General features: G+C 47.4%; 2 protein-coding genes across 15 annotated transcripts in view; both read left to right on the top strand.

The window, feature by feature from the left end:
• LOC119022489 (putative C-type lectin domain family 20 member A) overlaps positions 1 to 18,536 on the top strand; it is an 826,153-nt gene that overhangs the window by 625,098 nt on the left and 182,519 nt on the right. The gene's annotated exons all lie outside the window — the stretch shown is intronic.
• The window catches only part of LOC119022460 (extracellular sulfatase Sulf-2-like), a 102,718-nt gene that overhangs the window by 68,406 nt on the left and 15,776 nt on the right, over positions 1 to 18,536 (top strand). For 12 of the 13 annotated variants that reach the window (XM_037103389.1, XM_037103385.1, XM_037103382.1 and 9 more), the window contains 6 exons: positions 12,480 to 12,710; positions 13,050 to 13,170; positions 13,475 to 13,593; positions 13,691 to 13,842; positions 14,203 to 14,372; positions 18,087 to 18,337. In XM_037103389.1, the coding sequence (XP_036959284.1) occupies positions 12,551 to 12,710; positions 13,050 to 13,170; positions 13,475 to 13,593; positions 13,691 to 13,842; positions 14,203 to 14,372; positions 18,087 to 18,337 (973 nt within the window). In that variant the 5' untranslated portion in view covers positions 12,480 to 12,550. Of the gene's footprint in view, positions 1 to 3,261; positions 3,668 to 12,479; positions 12,711 to 13,049; positions 13,171 to 13,474; positions 13,594 to 13,690; positions 13,843 to 14,202; positions 14,373 to 18,086; positions 18,338 to 18,536 lie in introns of those variants that run through there. The other variant, XM_037103390.1, reaches the window with a different exon arrangement.

Raw genomic sequence — 18,536 nt, 5'->3', positions numbered from 1 at the left:
TCAGCACCGCCGTCAGATAAGAGCAGCTCATTAGTCAGATAACTCATCTCACACTCGTCTTCCTCTCAGAATCTGTCTGCCTCTCTGAATCCATCTTCCTCCTCCTCCTCCTCCTCCTCCTCCTCTTCTTCTTCTTCTTCTTCTTCCACGTCTTCGTGTCTCTTTCTCCCTCACAGTGTTTCCTCTGGCTGCTCTCCGTCTCCTGCTGGATGCTGGATGTATGCATGCTGTATGACGGGTGGATGGGTGGGTGATGTTGGAGTGGTGTGTAAATGAGGTGAAGGGTGAAGCACTGAGCTGATAATGAAGATGGAGGAGCGCTGAGGAGATGAGTGGAGGTGTAAATGAGGCGGTGGGCGGAGCCTGTGGTGGAGAGAGGTGGTGTAATGGTGTCGTGTGTTTAGATGATGGTCTGTCTTCATGTTCTATTCATGTTGAAGTGTGTGTGTGTGTGTGTGTGTGTGTGTGTGTGCTTCAGATAGGCAGCTTCTCTTAAAGGGACATTCCCCCTTAAAACATGTTCTTCTTTCTTCTCGCTTGTTTCTGACATTAGATTTTCTCCAACTTCACTTTTTTCTTCCTCGTTTGTTGATTCATGGTTTTGATCTGTGAGTGAATTCACCTGACGCAGGTTTCATCTCGTAGAAACGTCCCTGACATTCTGCTGATCTGTGAATATGTTCTTGAAATGAAATCGCTGCATTAATAATGTTACTGGCGAGCGACTCGTGTTTTACGAGGTGGATGTTGAAGCTCAGGACAGAGATCGCTCACCTGGTCATGTTCTGGTTAAATATTAAACACAATCCGCCTGCGTTGCCAAAATCATAACCAGGTGATTTTAGTTATTTGACGGTGGCCAAACAACGATCAGCAGAGTTGGATTCTTCCTCTGAATGTCAGAACTAGAAATCATCCAGAGGATGTTGAGACATTTCAGCTGTGGACTGATGAGCGACGCCGTCTCAGCTGTACAACAAAACTCAGGTGACACAACGTTGTATCCTAGAAATATAATCAATATCTCTATAAAGTCCAAAAATATTTTAGAGATTCACACTATTAAACAAGTCCTCCGAATCATTTTGTCCTCTGCAGACACCTAGAAGTGTCTTCTGGTCAGTAGGACGACAAATTTTCCTTTTCTTTATCTGACAGCGTCGCAACGTTTCCTCCTTCACTCCTGTCATATCTCGTCCAGCCACCAGAGGGCGATGTCACTGCACAGTTAACTGCAGCTGATGGTGTTCTTCTTCCTGAGAGGAACAGTCTGATTATAAGTTCAGCTGAATGTCCAGAAATGACATTTGCAACGCACTTCTGCTCCTGTGCTGCTCAGACTCGTGGTCAGGACTCGAGGAAACATCATGAGATGTTTGGTTCGTCTCCGCTGCTGAAGTCTTAAAGTCAGTCTGCAGAGCGAGCGGTGCTGAGCTGCCACACGCAGAGACGGTCGAGCTCGAGTCCCACGCTGTCATCTACAGGGATGGCCGTGATGTCACGTGTCGAGCACGCCGAGCTGTGTGATCGTCTCACATCTGTGTGAACGGATGGTGATGTTCTGCCTCGTCAGACAGTGTTGGTGGTTCTCATGAGATGTTTTCTGCTGGAAACACAGAAAGTTTGATCTTTACATGAAACATTCTGAACATTAGACTTTGTTTCATGTCTTATTGTTATATGTTTCATGTATTATTTCCAGTCTTCAGTCACAGTCTGGTCAGGTTTAGTAAGAGATGACGACTTGGGTTAGAACAAATAAATCAACCTTCGCTTTTGGATTGACACAAGCCAGGAGCAGCGATAATCACCAGGAATGAAAATGACCTCGGTCGAGGACATCAGACTCTCCCGGGGGAAATACTGCGTCTCTAGGTAGTCGTCACAGTTTCATGCTCGCAGGATTACATCTGTTCACACAGAGGAGCTGATTCTGAGGATTGTTACTCCGTTCTTTGTGTGCGTTCAGCAGCGTGTCGGGTTTTTATGTGCATTGGTTTTGAGATAACTTAAACACTGCAGAGCTTCACGCGTTGCTCTTTATCTTTCTTTTGTATCTTTTCCTCGTTGCAGCCGACACGACGTCTTCCTCCTCTACAAAACAAACACGAAGCTTTCAGATTTCAGATTTTAAGACGTCTTATTTCCATGGCAACTTCGCAGCATGTGGGTCAAGTGTAGCTGAAAGCACTGAAAACATATAATTATTGATCTGCAGTTAAATAAATCCGCTTCCAGAATGTGAAAGTTTGCAGCAGAGACGTTTTCGTGTCAGGTCGTCACGTGCTTCCAGCCATCAGCAGGCCGACAGCGGGGAGATGTTCAGTCGTTCGCTCGGCGCTCGTCCTCATCAATAAAGCAGCCGAAGAGGGTCAACGTGACGAGAGGCATCACTCTGCTGCTTGCTCACATCCACGCTGCGGATAAATGATTCAGACGGGACACTGTGTGACTGTTTAGAGACAACACAGATTAAACCTTCATGTCAGATTATAACCTGAGCTGGGAGTCATCAGGAAACCAGGAGGAATAAATCTCTGCTATTCATCATTTTCTCATCAAGACCGATGGTTCATTATTACAAAGCTCCAGTAAAACCTTTGCAGTGCGTTTGTTTCCACCAGACGTCCGTGTAGAAGTTATCACAGCGCCGTGAGGTCCGATAGGTTCTGCAGTACAGAGACCTCAGCGGTCAGAAGGTTCTGTGTGGAAAACTCAAGACGAGCTTCAGTCTAAACTCAGGAAGTGAGGCGCCGTCCACAGATCGACAGTCTTCGGCTGGTTTTGTCACCAGAAGTTTGATGAGCGATGTGCCGAGCGAACGACGACCCTCATCTCAAAGATTGATCGTTGAAGATCAAACAGAAAAGCAAAGACGAGCTGCGCAGCATGTCAGCGCTGAGTTCGAACATCGTGTCATGAAAGATTCTTCTTCTTCTTCTTGCACTGTTTCTCCGGTCCGACTGTGATTCCTCCTCCTTTGTTTTTCTGCTGTCCGTCGACTACTTCGACAGAAAGTTAACGAGCAGGGAGGGAGTTTTATTTCTCACTTTTGTTCTTTCTTGTGTCTGAAAATAAACGACTGAGAGGAGGCAGAGAGAGAGAGAGGTGAGGAGATGGAGAGACAATGGAGAGTCAGAGCTGGAGGGAGGGAGGGAGGTGGGAGTGATGGAGAGAGAGAGGGAGGGAGGGAGAGAGAGAGAGGGAGGGAGGGAGAGAGAGAGAGGAGGCGATAGGGAGAGCAGCAGAGGAGAGGAGGAACTAAAGCGAGGGAGAGGACGGAGGAGCAGCAGCCGCTCAGCTGTTGTTACATCGGTGAAGGCGTGCGGTCGTCGGGGGGGAGAGCCGTTGCTGCGGGGATTATTACCACGTCTGCTGCCGCGGCAACAACCAACAGGACCTGAAGTGAGGTTGCCGGTTCAGGCAGAGCACTACGAGCAAGGCAGGTGGAGGGGAGAGTTGAAAGGAGACGTCCGGCTCAGTGTTGGAGAATGAATAATGTAGAAAAGAGGAAGAAGAAGAGATTTGAGTGTAAAAGCTGAAAAAGAGGAATAGGAAGGAGAAGTGAGCTCGTCTGCAGACTTTCAGGATCCTTCACTCGTCTTTTCTACTCAGTGTTGTTTCACTGTTCGTCCTCCGGCAGAGAGGAATCAGAAGCCGGCTCACAGTAAGTGGTTCTGATCCGGTCCCATCGCTGGTGTCCTGCACGCTTCAGGTTGTTGGTGTGTTGTTGTTTCTGTGTGTCGGTGTAATGATCCAGGAACAGGATCCAGTCTGTCAGCACTCCTTCAGCTTCGAGCTCACTGGTTCCTCCTGCAGATCAACATTTATCTAAAACAGTTTATATTCTAAAATCTCTTATTTCATTTGTGGGGTTTTGGGTTTTTGTCACACATTCAGTTTCCTGTCAGATCAGAAATGGAGAAGAAGAAGCTTCACTGTCCGACGTGTCGCTGGTCAAACTAAAGCTGCTCTCTGCTTCAGGAAACACAGATACCAGATAAATATCATCAGCAGTGCAGGAATTATACAGACGTCTGTTCAGAACTGAGCACATTTATCAAGACTCAAGTTCAGACCGACATAAAACACAAAATATTATTTTGTTAAAGGCTGCGCTTGATTTTAACGTCACAATTTTCTAATTTTATTTAACTTTTACTTATTTTGTGCCACACATCAATGATGAACACACACACACACACACACACACACACACACCAAATGTGGATTAATCCACCACTGAAAATAGTCCCGACAAAGTGATTTCCTCCTGTTTGTTTGAGGTGAACTGGATATTTGGTGTTTTGAGAGGTTTGTCAGGAACCAATGGGCTTTGAGCTGAGAGCTGCAGACAGGAAGTGAGGCAGTATTAAGTGACGGACACGTTGATGGTGTGAATCTGCACATGAAGAAAACTAAAGACGAGCTTCAGACTTGTGATGTGAAACTACAGCGTTGTCCTGGATCACGTCCAGAAGACAAAGAGCTCCACAGTTTGGAGGAGATTCTCTCGTCCGTCCAGCTGAAACATTCGACTGTAACCAGAACAGTTTATTCTCCACAAACAGCCTTTTACAGCCCTGCAGAAATCTGTAAACTGATCCTGAGCCGCTCCTCGTGGAGCTTATTGTCACAGAACAGACGTTGGTTTCTGGCTCTTTTTAAAGGTTACGCTTTAAGTTGTATTCCCCCAACAGACGGCAGCTCTGTGAAGCTCCTGGCATTAATCTACAGAGTCCGAACACACGGAATCATTCTTTATTTATTTAACTGCAAAGATCATCCTGCAGATGAGCTGCAGCACAGTGTGACTCGGTCCAGCTTCACATGAACTGACATCTGTGTCACAGAAAATGAATCTTTAACACGTATTTCTGAGGAAACGTTCAGGCGCCTGTCTGAGAGTAACAGGAGCAAAAACTCATCACAGTTCTTTATTTTCTTATTCACACGAACGTAGTCCTGATAAAATATTCAAAAACAAGCCGAGGTGGAATAAAAACGGCCTATTTAAAGACCAAACTGCATAAACTGATGTAAACTTGCAGCTTTTGTTGGATTCTGATGCTGGACTGAAACACACAGAGTCTTCAGCCCCGAGCAGGTTTATCTTCAGGTGGCTTGTGTGAACAGAATCAGGAGAATCTGAGTTTCCTAACGATGACAGACGGAGGACAGAACCAGTAACATCTCCTTTTATTCATCGAGGTTCAGTATTTCTAAATGAAACCCCTGAAAGCAACTTAAAAATCTACGACGTCATCACGATGTAACGCCGACGGGCCGAGCAGGAAGTTACAGGCGAGCGTGACTTGTGTTGGATGTGTGAGACGGACGGACTGAGATGAACATCGGAGGTCACGGAGGGAACAAGACGTGAATCATCCAACTGCCTCCATCAGCTGTGCGTCACTGCTGCGTCTGCTGACTGTGTTAAAGAGCAAACCGCAATGACTTCACTTCCTGTCGTTGTGACATCGTCTGCACGGCGATACATTCCCGTGAGACATGGCGGCGTGGACGGCGTCCGTCAGCCTCAGACTGCGACGCTCCTTCCTCCTCCTGCAGGGTCGGTCACTGATATGAAGGGCAGTGATGCATCGTAACATCTGCTGACACTTTCAAAATAAATCCTGCTGAACGTTCTGAGTGTCGCTGTGGTTTAGGCAGCAGAACTACTTGAGGTTTTTCCTGTGGATCTTTTGGCGCCGAGTCAAACCGTGTGTGTCCAGGCCCGGTTGACCTCTCACATGATGACATCATTCTCTCCGTCATCGTGTCTCAGGAGTCCTTCCTTCCTGCTGGTGAAAACTCAGAATTTCCTGCTTCACAGAACTTCACCGTGATGAATTAATGGAGCTCTGTTGGTTCTTCAGGAAGCGCTTCACGAGCAGCTCATCATCAGGTACGACTGTACAGGAGTGGATCCAGGCTGGCTGGTCGGGACGTGACGTCGCTTACATCCGTCTGGTTCGTTCACTCTTGACGATACTTGGACTCCTCCTTTAATAACCGGGCCCACCGCCCCACAGAACCACTTCCTGTCTCGCTCTTCAGCGCTCGAGGGGAAACTTCAGCGTCAGAATCTGAAGTGCTGGCCGACCGATCGAGGCGATTCTGTCTGAGAGACACTCGTGACGATGCTGACTGAGCACGAATGTAACTGACTGATAATAAATCCGGGTGTGTAAACGCCTGCTGACATGTGTATTGATAACAGTCTGGAAATATCAGCTGCTGTATCGATCGGCGGGTCAGAAAATATTGGAAATGCTATCGATCACACGTGATGTACTGTCCGTCCAGACTGCAGCTCGCTCTGTAATGAAGAGGGAGAAGCTAATCACATTACCACGGCGACCGCAAGAGTTTCATCCATTGATCAGGCTTCGTTTTCAGGAAGCGGTGATCCGACCTCTGACCTCTGACCTCTGACCTCTGACCTCTGAGCGCCGGGACACGTTTAACCTGCTGCTGCTCTCTGCATGTGGACGTGACTTAATGAGTATGGAGCAGCAGGTCCGCATTAACGCCGTATCTCTTTATTGACATTCACCACATTTCATGCGAGCAGCGCGGCGGCCAGCTGCATCTGTGCCGAGGTCCGCCCATCTGCTCATGAATATTAATGAGCAGGCAGCCACGACGGAGGAGAGCGAGGGCACGCCGGGATGACAGACGACAGGATTTATGAGGCCCCGCGGGTGTTTGGAGCTCTTGTTCACAGTTCAGGAGAGCATGACAGCACATTTCCAGACCACCTAATGCAGAATGATGGTATAGTTTGATACACGACACGGCCAAAAGTATGCGGACGGCGGCGTGGGGCGGTTTGTGCCTCCACGCGTCTGGTTTCAGTCCCTGTAGGGATTTTAAGTCATTAATGAAGTTGGCTGATGGTTTTGGCTCTTTAACACCAAACTGGGAGGAATATTTCTTTTTGGTGCACGAGGGCACGTCGGTACAGAGTGTGTAGGAGGTGAAGGACTGCGTGGTCGGGAGGCTGCTTGGCAACATCACACGCTGAAAACACTCAAGTCCAGTTTCGACTCACAGTGATCAGAGTTGTGTCACAGCAGAGGCTCCGTTTGTTTCACACAGTATCTCAGATATGAGTTTCAGTATATGAGAACAAAAGGAATAAATTCACATGTAGAGAACAGGAAGTGAGAACAAGCTGCAGGATGACGACAGGCTGATTTGACGAAGTGGCCGAACTGTGGAATCAGTTTATTTGGTCCAGTAACATTTGAAAAGTCCAGAAGCGTCTCTGTTCAACCGGAAGTCTGCGTGTGTTCGCTCAGCGGGCCGAACAACATAACAGCTTCTTTGGCTTCGTGAATCCTTTATTTCATCATGCTAAACATTAATTATCGACTCCCAGAAGCACTGTGAGCGACGCATCTGTAACTGAGTGGATTCATGATGTTCAGCTTCACAGCCGAGACACTGAACAGTTTGAGCCGTTCGGTCCAAAACAATTTGTCTAGAAGAACATCAGGATCAGATGTTTTAGTCTCTGTTCAGGTTAGAAACTGGATGTAAGCTTCGTGCAGAGCGACTCTTCCTGCTCCAACGAGCCCGTCTGGTTCTGATCACAAGACAAATGCACTCAGTGGTCATTTTACTTCAGACATCACAAATCAGGATCTTTTACAAAGTTTTCAGACGTATGAAAACACATCAGACCGTCAGCGTCAGACTGGTTCTGGATGAACCGGGCCTTCTGTCTGCCACCTGACACCAAACCTCCGGGGAAGATGGCGGCTGGCGGGTGATCCGGTCCGGCTGGCAGCCTGGCACCGTCTCTACCTGCCCTCGTGTCTCATCAGAGACTAAATGACTGAATGAACTCACGTTTTGTCCCGAGCTGTTGTTGGTTGTGACTCTGAGGAAACAGACTGTCGTCTCTGCTGTAACCACAGACCAGCGCTCGCCTCCTTCCACTGCGAGCAGCGTTCAGAACCGGCATCTCTAAACACAAAGCAGGCAGCGATTATGTTGTCATCACAACGTGATTATGAAAACAGTTTGAATATACAAGTGTCGTTTTCAGGAGACAGAGTTTTATTTGGGATGTGTTTGTCTCTGTGTGTTTACAGCAAACTGCTGAGAGACTCTTTCTCTGTTTCACTGCCTGAATATCAAATCAATCTAACTATCTGGAATCAAGAGCAGCAGCAGCAGCAGCAGCTTTATTTTCAGGACAGAATCCATGAATATCAAATGGAGGAGAGTATCAGGATTCAAAACAGCTGCTTTTATTTTCCGCAGCGTCTCATCACAGTATTAAAAGAGCTTCCACCTCCAGCCGGGGAGCCGAAACCCTTTAAATGTATCAGACTGATCCAAGATTAATCCCCAGACCAGCAGACAGATATTTAACTTCAAACAATACGATGAAACGCTCCGCAGATCGTTAAAGAAAGAGAAGAGTGTGAGTTTGAACTGAGGAGGCGATGTGCAGATAGCTTGTTAGCTAAAGTCTCTCAGACGTTAATCCCGTCTGATCTGGAGCTGAAGTAGTGAGCAGTTGGAAATACTCCATTACAAGTAACAGTTCTGAAAGTTTTACCAGCAAAATGTACGTGAAGATATAAACTGTCAGATTTCTGCATTTAAATGTCTGAAATCAACTCGACTTTTGTTCTACATGTTGTTAAATGATCTGAAATCTGAAAGAGATCCACAAGTTTCCTCGAGGTCACGTTTCATCTGGTCGTCTGTCGCTGTGACAGTCAGAGAGGAAGAAGAAGAAGAAGAAGAAGAAGAAGAAGAAGAAGAAGTCAGAACGAGACGAAACGTAACGAGAAGAAAACGTTTCTTTCTAACCAGCAGCTGTGAAGATGTTTGTCTGCAGGATTATTTGTGGTTTCTTTCCAGTTGAACAGTGGCTCAGTGTGAGTCTGTGTGTTTGTTGTCAGGTCAGCCTCTGAGTGAAGTCAGCACTCAGCAGAGACTCTGGTTCTGGTTCTGGTTCTGGTTCTCTGTCTCCTCTCTGTAACATTGCGTTCCCCTCCAGCTCCAGTCAGCAGAACAGAACCTGGAGGTCGGCTCCGGATCGCTGCTGCAGTCAGGCTGATCAACAGAGTGAAGATAAATCTGGTCGGATCAGAACAGAACCTTTATCTTTGTGTTGTCATGGCAGAGAGTGGCAGAGATCACATGAGGTGCATTTGAGTCTGAAAAGTTCTGACTTCTTTCAAAGTGTTTTATTGATATTAAACATATTATTATTCTGTTTGTAGAGGCTGAACTATAGAAACTGCTCATAAACATTCATCAGATAAACTGCAGAGACGGCTGAACAAACAGGAGTCCGTGTTTCACTTTCTGATGACTCTAAATCATTTAAATTAGCTTCACTGCTCTGCTGGTTAATTAAAGCTTCACCTGCAGAACACGTTTTGTGAGTTTTATGATCTGTTGGTGTCGCAGCCTGAGAACGAACATCTTTGGAACAGAAGCTCTTTGTGTCGGCGTCTCGAACAGTCGGATGCAGAAATGTTCTGGTCGTGTTAAAGAGCTTCATGCTGCCGGCTGACTCAGCTTTTATCTCCAACAAGGACGAGTTGAGATAAAGTTAGCTGTTCCTGTCGAGGTCACGGGGCCGTCAGCAGCTTCTTCTTCTGTCATCGTGTGTGATGTGATGATCCTGCGAGGACGAGAGCAGGGAAGAGAACAGAGAAACAGAGAGATCTGATGAAGTTCAGCTCCGCCGCTCAGGAGTCTTTATTCTGTTCAGGTGCAGCCGAGATGATTAATGAGCACAGGAGGAATAGTGGAACTAATTATCCCGAGTCCAAACACAGAGCCGGGCCTCACAGAGCCGGGCCTGACTGTTAGTTCTGTATCTGCCGTTCACATCAGTGGCGTCACCAGAACATTTGTACAATCAGCTGCGTCGGTGGTTTCGACTGTTTTTGCGACCAAAGTCAAACTGGAGGCTCTCTGGTCCAGTTCTGTCTGCTTTAAAACGCAAAGTCCAGGCTGGTTCTGGTCGGTTCTGCTTCCTGTGAGCTGTGAGGGGTCGGTTGTTGTGATGCGGTGGAAAGAATAACTAGAACATCTTGAAGAGGAGTGACTGTTGAGTCTGAGGGGAAGTGAGCTGTGTATCGTTGAGTCAGTGATTTGAAACCATCGAGTCTCCACTGATTCATCAGCTGATAGAAAATAAATTCTTCTAAAGTGTTTAATAACCGTCGAACTGCTGAAACTTTAAAGACCCGATTCAAAACATTAGTGAACCCTTGTAGGTTCTTCTGGGCCTCCAGAATCGTCCTCTGCTCTGATTTAATAACTCTTCTGTTTACTCTCTCAACCCAATAAATGAAAAATAGGATATCAGCTGTTTATCACTGAAGAACCCAGTTTAATAACATCATGAACACAGAACCGCGGGCTTGGACCCGAGTGCCGACTCGGTGTCGATCAGTGAGACGGAGGAGCAGAAATCAGCCGGTAAACAGACAGAAAACTGTGTTAAAGGTTCATCATTTCACAAAAGGCCCGCGATGCTTCCCAACAGTCTGCGCTGACCCAAACAGAACCTCCATCAACCACGCAAACCCAGAATGCATTGCACGGCGTGAGAATGACGGCTCCTGGAAGTCTAAAACACCCGAGTGCAGCGTTCTCAGACGAAGCACCTGTAGAAACTTTAAATGAGCCGGACTGAAACTTCCGGGCCTCCAGAACCAAACGGTGAACGACACCTCAGAGCCCAGTGAGACGGCAGAATAATCCTGTGTGGAGTCGCGGGCGGGTCAGTCTGGTGCCGGGTCACTTTATAGGTCACTTTCGTAATAATGAGACCGTGTGACGTAACGTTAACACACCAGATTACTGACAGAGTGGAGAGGCGGTTCAGTCTGAAGCACGGTGCCGGGTCACTGCAGGACAGAACACAGGTTGGGTTGAATGGAGCCAACATCTGGACCGCTGCGCTTCAGTCCAGAAGTGTAAAAGTTCTTACAGATTAACAGAAAAACTGATGAAACTCCAGCTGACAGCAGATTAATGAGACAGCTGCAGTGTTGCAGGTCTGAACTGACTCAAACATTCTCAGTGTCACATGATTCATTAATTACAAGTTATAAATATTATATAGACAGAAATATTCTCATGTTTCACAGTGTTTGATCGTAAAAACCTGGTTCTGATCCAGAGAGAGGCTGTGTGTGTGTGTGTGTGTGTGTGTGTGTGGGTGTGTGTGTGTGTGTGTGTGTGTGTGTCTCAGCAGGTTGTGTGTAATCTCACAGTCTGTTCACAGCTGGAGCCACCAGACCACTTTAGCAAGAGAGCCACACACACACACACACACACACACACACACACACACACACACACACACAGCTTACTATCTGTGTGTGTGTGTTTGATTAGTGGCTAATTTGCATGTCACAACCTGCTGTAAATTCACACACACACACACACACACACACACACACACACACACACACACACAGACCTGCTGTGCCTTGTGTCAGTGCAGCTGATCAGTTTATAGTGTTTTATTATCAGAAACAAAAGCCTGCAGCCAGACACTGCTCAGTGTGTGTGTGTGTGTGTGTGTGTGTGTCTGATTTGTGGGTCAGTGGTTCCGGTGGTGCGGGCCGGTCCTGTAGGATCCAGGATTCATTCAGTGCAGCTTCTTCCTCTTCCTCCTCCCCGGAGACATTCACAACCTTTTATCAGACGTGTTCTTGATCAGAAGTGATATTATCGTCAGTGGAGTGAAAAATTGCTGCTTTATCTAAAAAGCAGTTTGTCCGTCTGCAGGTCTGAACCTCAGAGTCCACCGGGCCGGGTCACCGTCACCCGGGCTGATCGTGACACGTTTCCTCCATTAGTCTCCACAGAGCAGATCAGAACCACAAACATTCAACAGTAAACACACTTAAAACATTTTTACTACCTCACTGCTCAACTAAAGTGGACAACACATGGCAGGTAACCGAGACGAGGCCGGTGGGATGAAGAGCTGAGCGTCTGTTTCCTGTTTGAGCGACGTGTGCTGACTGCTGCCACCTGCTGGTGAGGAGACTCATCTCCTCTCACAGCCGCTGGCGGACGAGCTGGTTGGCCGTCAGCTGACGTCTCTGCGAGGTGTTCAAGTGCAGCTTTTTGATCTGAGACACAAGATGAAACTGTCGTCCTCCATCGCTGCTGCTCCTTTGATGTGTGTGTGTGTGTGGGTGTGTGTGTGTGTTATAGTGACACACTGATTTCATCCTCCTGTAATTATTTGGACCAAAGCCGCTGCAGCTTTTTCTGATATTTTAATTTTCTCTCTCTCTCTCTCGGCCGTGTGCATCGTTAGTGTCACGTACCTCGCTGACATTTCATCCAAACGCTGCTGCAACAATAACATCATCATGTTAGCTTCAGTAGCTGGAGGTATCTGCTGCTCGGTTCTGAACAGATCAGAACTTCACAGGTTCTGTTCCCGCTGTGTTTGTCTGTGTGTTCTCTAGAGGTCGAGTCTCCGCGAGGGGGGGAAGCAGCTGATCGGTCGACCTCTCGGGGAGGTCGGGGGTCAAAGGTCATGGCGGGGCGACTCCTCCTCTTCCTGTTCCTTTCTGTGACGCTCAGCCACGCCCACATAACCTCTGGCCAGCGTCTGAAGCCCCGCCTCCAGAGAGACCGCCGCAACATCCGGCCGAACATCATCCTCATCCTGACGGACGACCAGGACCAGGAGCTGGGTCAGTGAAACCAGCATCACTGATACTTGATTTACTGTCACTGTTGTTGATTCTGTTGATACCAGTACTGATGTTTTTAGCTGATCAGACGTCATTAGACAAGTTCACACAACAAACATCAAACTGACCGATTAAATGACCAAGCAAAAGCACAGCTGAGCAGGTTAAAACTATATTTATGTTTCTTTCTGTTAATTCCTGTTGAAAACTTGAATCTTGCTGAAATGTTGCAGCCCAGATGAGGACAGAGCTGCTGATGTGTGTTCCAGTCCTGAATATGACCTGTAACCACAGAAATGTGTAGTTACCTGATGATGCGCTGACTCTCTCGCTCTGTAGGTTCCATGCAGGCGATGAACAAAACTCGCCGCATCATGGAGGAGGGCGGGACTTCCTTCTCCAACGCCTTCGTGACCACGCCCATGTGCTGTCCGTCACGTTCGAGCATGCTCACTGGAAAGTAAGACAAACGTTCACAGCCGCTCGTCTTTACTGAGAACGTATTGTAGAGCATGGTACCGGCCCGACCCAGGACCCATGAAGGTCTAATGTTTGTCAAACTTTCTGTGACATCAACGTAAAGTCTTCTGTAAGGCAGAAACACAACCAGGAAGTAAACCAGGAAGTAAACCAGGAAGTAAACTCTGAAGCTTTTCTGAAAGATTTAAAGAGACATAGCAGAAATCAGTTTCCACTGGAAAATAAACGTTATGAATGAAATGAATAAAATTACTTTTATTTCTCTCTCTCTTTCTTCCTCTCAGGTACGTTCACAACCACAACACCTACACCAACAACGAGAACTGCTCCTCGATGTCATGGCAACGGCAGCACGAGCCGCGGACCTTCGGGGTTTACCTGAACAACACTGGCTACAGGACAGGTACACACACACACACACACACACACACACATGATAAGGCTTTGATTACAGATGTGATTGACTCTGTGTGTGTGTGTGTGTGTGTGTGTGTCTCCAGCCTTCTTCGGGAAGTATCTGAACGAGTACAACGGCTCGTACGTCCCGGCCGGCTGGAGGGAGTGGCTCGGTTTGGTGAAGAACAGCCGCTTCTACAACTACACACTGAGCCGCAACGGAGTCCGAGAGAAACACGGAGCTCAGTATCCACAGGTAGGGACACACACACACACACACACACATCCAAGCGGCAGTGTGTGGAGGCAGCTCGCCTCCCGTTCTTCTCATGTGGACTGTGACGATCTGCTCCGACACAAAGACTTTCTGAGCTACACAAGTGTTTGAATTTATTCACTGAAGATGTTTTCTGTTCTTAGTATCAAATTAATTTATTTCCAGGAAACTACAGAGAAGTTAGTCAGAATGATTCAGTGGGCTGTAATACGAGGAGAATGTTTCTGATGAGTCATCCTGCACTCAACACTCGACCTCCAGCTGACGACAGCCGGGAGAGAAAAGAGACAAATACTGAAGAACAATAATACAAATGTGTGTTTGTGTTTGTGTCACCAGGACTACCTGACCGACCTGATCACGGCCGAGTCCATCAGGTACTTCCGCTACTCCAAGCGAGTTTATCCTCACCGACCGGTGCTGATGGTTCTGAGCCACGCCGCCCCGCACGGACCTGAAGACTCGGCGCCGCAGTACAGCACCGCCTTCCCCAACGCATCGCAGCACATGTAAGCCCACACACACACACACACACACACACACACACACACAATGAGACTAAGCCACTGTAATCCAGCTGAACAATGGAGCAGCTCTGTTCTGCACTGCAGGATAAATCCTGAAGCAACACGACTAAAACTGCACAACCCTCCCTAATATCTGTGTGTGTGTGCGTGTGTGCGTGCGTGTGTGTGTGTGTGTGTGTGTCTTAATGAATACGTAGGTTTCATTTTATTCTTTTGAACTTATTACTTTACATTGAATGTTTCTGTGAACGTGGCAGTGTGACCCAGGAGTGAAAGTTCTGAGTCCTGAATCAGAGACACGTCCACCTGTGTGTCCGATCAGCTGACAGACAGACAGGACAGACAGACAGACAGGATGGACAGACAGACAGGACAGACAGACAGACAGGACAGACAGACAGGATGGACAGACAGAGAGACAGGTTAGACAGGACAGACAGGACACACAAGACAGACAGGTCAGACAGGACAGACAGACAGACAGACAGACAGACAGACAGACAGACAGACAGGTCGGACAGACAGACAGGACAGACAGGATGGACAGACAGACAGACAGAGAGACAGGACAGACAGACAGACAGACAGACAGACAGACAGACAGACAGACAGGTCGGACAGACAGACAGGTCAGACAGGTCAGACAGGACGGACAGGTCGGACAGACAGACAGGTCAGACAGACAGACAGACAGACAGACAGGTTGGACAGACAGACAGACAGACAGACAGGTTAGACAGGACAGATAGACAGACAGGTTGGACAGACAGACAGACAGACAGACAGGTCGGACAGACAGACAGACAGACAGACAGGATGGACAGACAGACAGGTCAGACTGTCTCTTCCCTCCCAGTCAAATGGTTTCTTCCTCCAGCAGATGTAAACAGATGTCTGAGGAAACGCCGGCTGCTCTCCTGCCGTCAGGAGACCGTTTAAATCCCGTCCAAAGCTTCTCTGCTAGCACACAAACTCTGCTGGAAATCCTTGGAACAGACTGTAATCCCTTTTTCCTCTGAAAGGAATAATAAAACACAGTCGGGGCAGAACTAAATGTAGACGCAGCGTCCTGATCAACATTTGACTCTTTAAAACCTTCAGACACACAGAAGCACTCAGAGAACAAGTGTTGTGTCATCTTCATCTTTAACTGAGAACATGTTGGAGATGTTTCCTCTTCAAGTCCAGAATAAACCTGCAGGAAAAGGACTGTTGGTGGAGTGAGTCTGATCCGGTTCTGTGGTCCAGTCCAGCAGAGATGTTGGTGTGTAGGTGCAGATATCTGCTGCACCTGCGTTAAAAGAAAAACATACATTCGTGTGATGTAAGTGAAGGGAGGGGTCAGTGTCAGTGTCAGTTCAGGAGGGTCACGGGCCTCGTGGATGAAGTTCAGATGGGAAGAAACTGATGTCGAGAAGTTCTGGTCCTGATGGACCGCAGCCTCCTGCTGAAGCCTCAGAGAGTTTGTGTCCGGGACAGAAGACTGATGTGTCTGTGAATTCACACGTTAGAAGAAGTGTTTTATCTTCACTCGTAACTTAAAGTCTTGTGATCTGAATGATGTAATGAAGACAAATCGTCTCTTTATAGTCGCGTCTTGTTTGAAGTCGTGATGTCTGTCGATGGTTCTTGTGGTCCGACAGTCGTTCGGTCCAGCTTAACAATCAGCTCAGCAGAGAAACACAACAGCAACACGCCGCTGAAAAGGAAGAATGGGCTCCGTTTTAATTTGATTTGAGGCGAAACGTCCTTCTGTGAAAACAAAGTGAGGATGAGCGGTTCTGTTGGGCTGCAGCTGAACCCCCGAAGTAATAAAGCAGGTCCAGTAAATAAAGACAAATAAGACGGGAGCTGAAGCTGCAGGGCTGCAGTCGCATCAGAACTGATGGATCGAAAATCAGGATTTTAAACAAATCAGACAGAGAAATATTTAATGTTGTACAGTCGAGTTTCATGATCTCTCTCGTTTGTTAATCACTTTAAATCCACTTTGTATAACGTAGATGATTTCAACGAGCAGTGGCAGGTTTATTAATGCACGCAGAGGCAGATCAAATCTGTGCATTATGTAGAAGAGACATTAAATAAGTAACAATCCTGCACGAAACATTTATAAAGAAATGAAACATTCAAACAGTCGACAGCAGCAAACGAACCCGAGGACGCAGGAAGACGGCAGATTAAACGTCTCGTCATTTCTGTCACCAGGCGTCTCTGTCGAAACAGAGCTGAGATGCTTCCAGACCTCCTGGAGGAGTAAACACCCGCATCCTCAGATTCTCTTCTCATCCGACGGGAGGAGAGCTCACAGATGAATGAGATAATGAGTTTCTTTGTGAAACACCGCCTTCATGAATCAGGAACAAGCGTTCTCAGACGAGCTGCTTTCTTCTCGTCACGTTGCGTCTCGTTCTCAGACCTTCTTCCTCTCTGACTCTCCTGAAGTTACAGACGACCAGGTGAAACTCAGCGTCGCCTCATTTTTTGACATGTTGATGCAAAAACTTTACATAATCTTGTATTTAAATACAGATCAAACACAGACGATTCAACCAGACTGTAAGAAGAATTAAACATTCATGCCAACAAATCCAAGAGTTGAATTTTGTCTACACGTGTTTATTTCCGTCGTCTTAACTGAGGCGTTCTGTTGCTGCGAGGCGACCGGGCCGAACATCCAGCCGTGAGCAGAAACACTCGTCTGCGTGTTTCTGCCTGCGGAGCGACGCTGCAGCTCAGATGTTTCCAGCTGTCCAGTCAGGAGGAAGCAGAGCTGCTGCGGCGTCGAGCCGAGCCGAGCCGAGCGTGATGCTGAAGGTTATTTCTGTCCTGATGCAGAAATTTAATTATGTAGCTGCCGAGGAGGAGAGAGGAGTAAATGAGTTGGCTGATGGGAGTCATTCATTATCCACACAGAGCTCAGCAGAGGAACATCCTCTGTAGCTAACACAGCGGGAGGAGTGTGTGTGTGTGTGTGTGTGTGTGTGTGTGTGTGTGTGTGTGTGTGTGTGTGTGTGTGTGTGTGTGTGTGTGGTGGGAGTTAGTTATTAATGAACAGGAGCATCTGCTGTCATCACTCAACACACAGTTAAATGTGTCTCGCTGCCTTCACACACCTCAGTATACGGAGCTGCAGTCGCTGTTAAACATCCACAGATGAAGTTTAAAGTTCAGCTGGTGTAACGTTTCATCTCGTTCTCTGATCGCCTGAAGGTTACCTGGAAGTTCCAGCAGCAGGTGAATGGAACAGCTGAGGCTTTTTTTTTTTGTGAACGTATATGAGTCAAACCTTCATGTAAAAGCATAATTATGATGAAAGAGGCACTTTTAAGATTTACCGTCTTTTCGTTTTCGGGTCAAACTCATTTTCAGTGGGAGTGCTACGGGCACTTTTACAATAGCATCAAAATCTGTATTTTTAAAACAGTAAGAAGTCTGGACACAACATGAAACTGTGCTGGTAGCATCACCAGGGTCTCTACACATGAACACCAGCACTGACAACATTGTTTGTGTACACAGAGTTACTACAAAGAAAGTTTTTGAACAGCTCATGTTAGCAGCAGCTTGTTCCGCTCGCCGCCGTCCTGCCAGTGGAGAAGAGTCGACCTCAGAATGAGACGTAACCTGGAGGACGCATCTTCATCCTGTGTCTCTCCTCCTCCTCTTCCTCTTCCTCCTCTTCCTCCTCCTCAGCACACCGAGCTATAACTACGCTCCGAACCCGGACAAGCACTGGATCATGCGTTACACCGGCGCCATGAAGCCCATCCACATGGAGTTCACCAACGTGCTGCAGAGGAAGCGGCTGCAGACGCTGCTGTCAGTGGACGACAGTGTGGAGAAGCTGTACAACATGCTGGTGGAGACGGGCGAGTTGGAGAACACCTACATCATCTACACGTCGGATCACGGCTACCACATCGGACAGTTCGGCCTCGTCAAAGGTAAAAACTCCGACAGCTGCTCCCTCGTGAACAGAGACGAGACTGAAGAGTAACAAACTGTTTTTAAAGTTTCATCTGTTTGACTGTTTTTATTATTATCATGTGGGATCAGGGAAGAGGTTCGCTGCAGAGGTTCTGTCACTGTAGCTTCGGTCACACCTGTACAACGGCTGGTGACGCTGTTCTGTTGTAAATGTTG

Source organism: Acanthopagrus latus, chromosome 7 (assembly GCF_904848185.1).
Source record: "Acanthopagrus latus isolate v.2019 chromosome 7, fAcaLat1.1, whole genome shotgun sequence".
NCBI classification, from domain to species: Eukaryota; Metazoa; Chordata; class Actinopteri; order Spariformes; family Sparidae; genus Acanthopagrus; species Acanthopagrus latus.
This window is presented reverse-complemented; position numbering and strand designations above follow the sequence as displayed.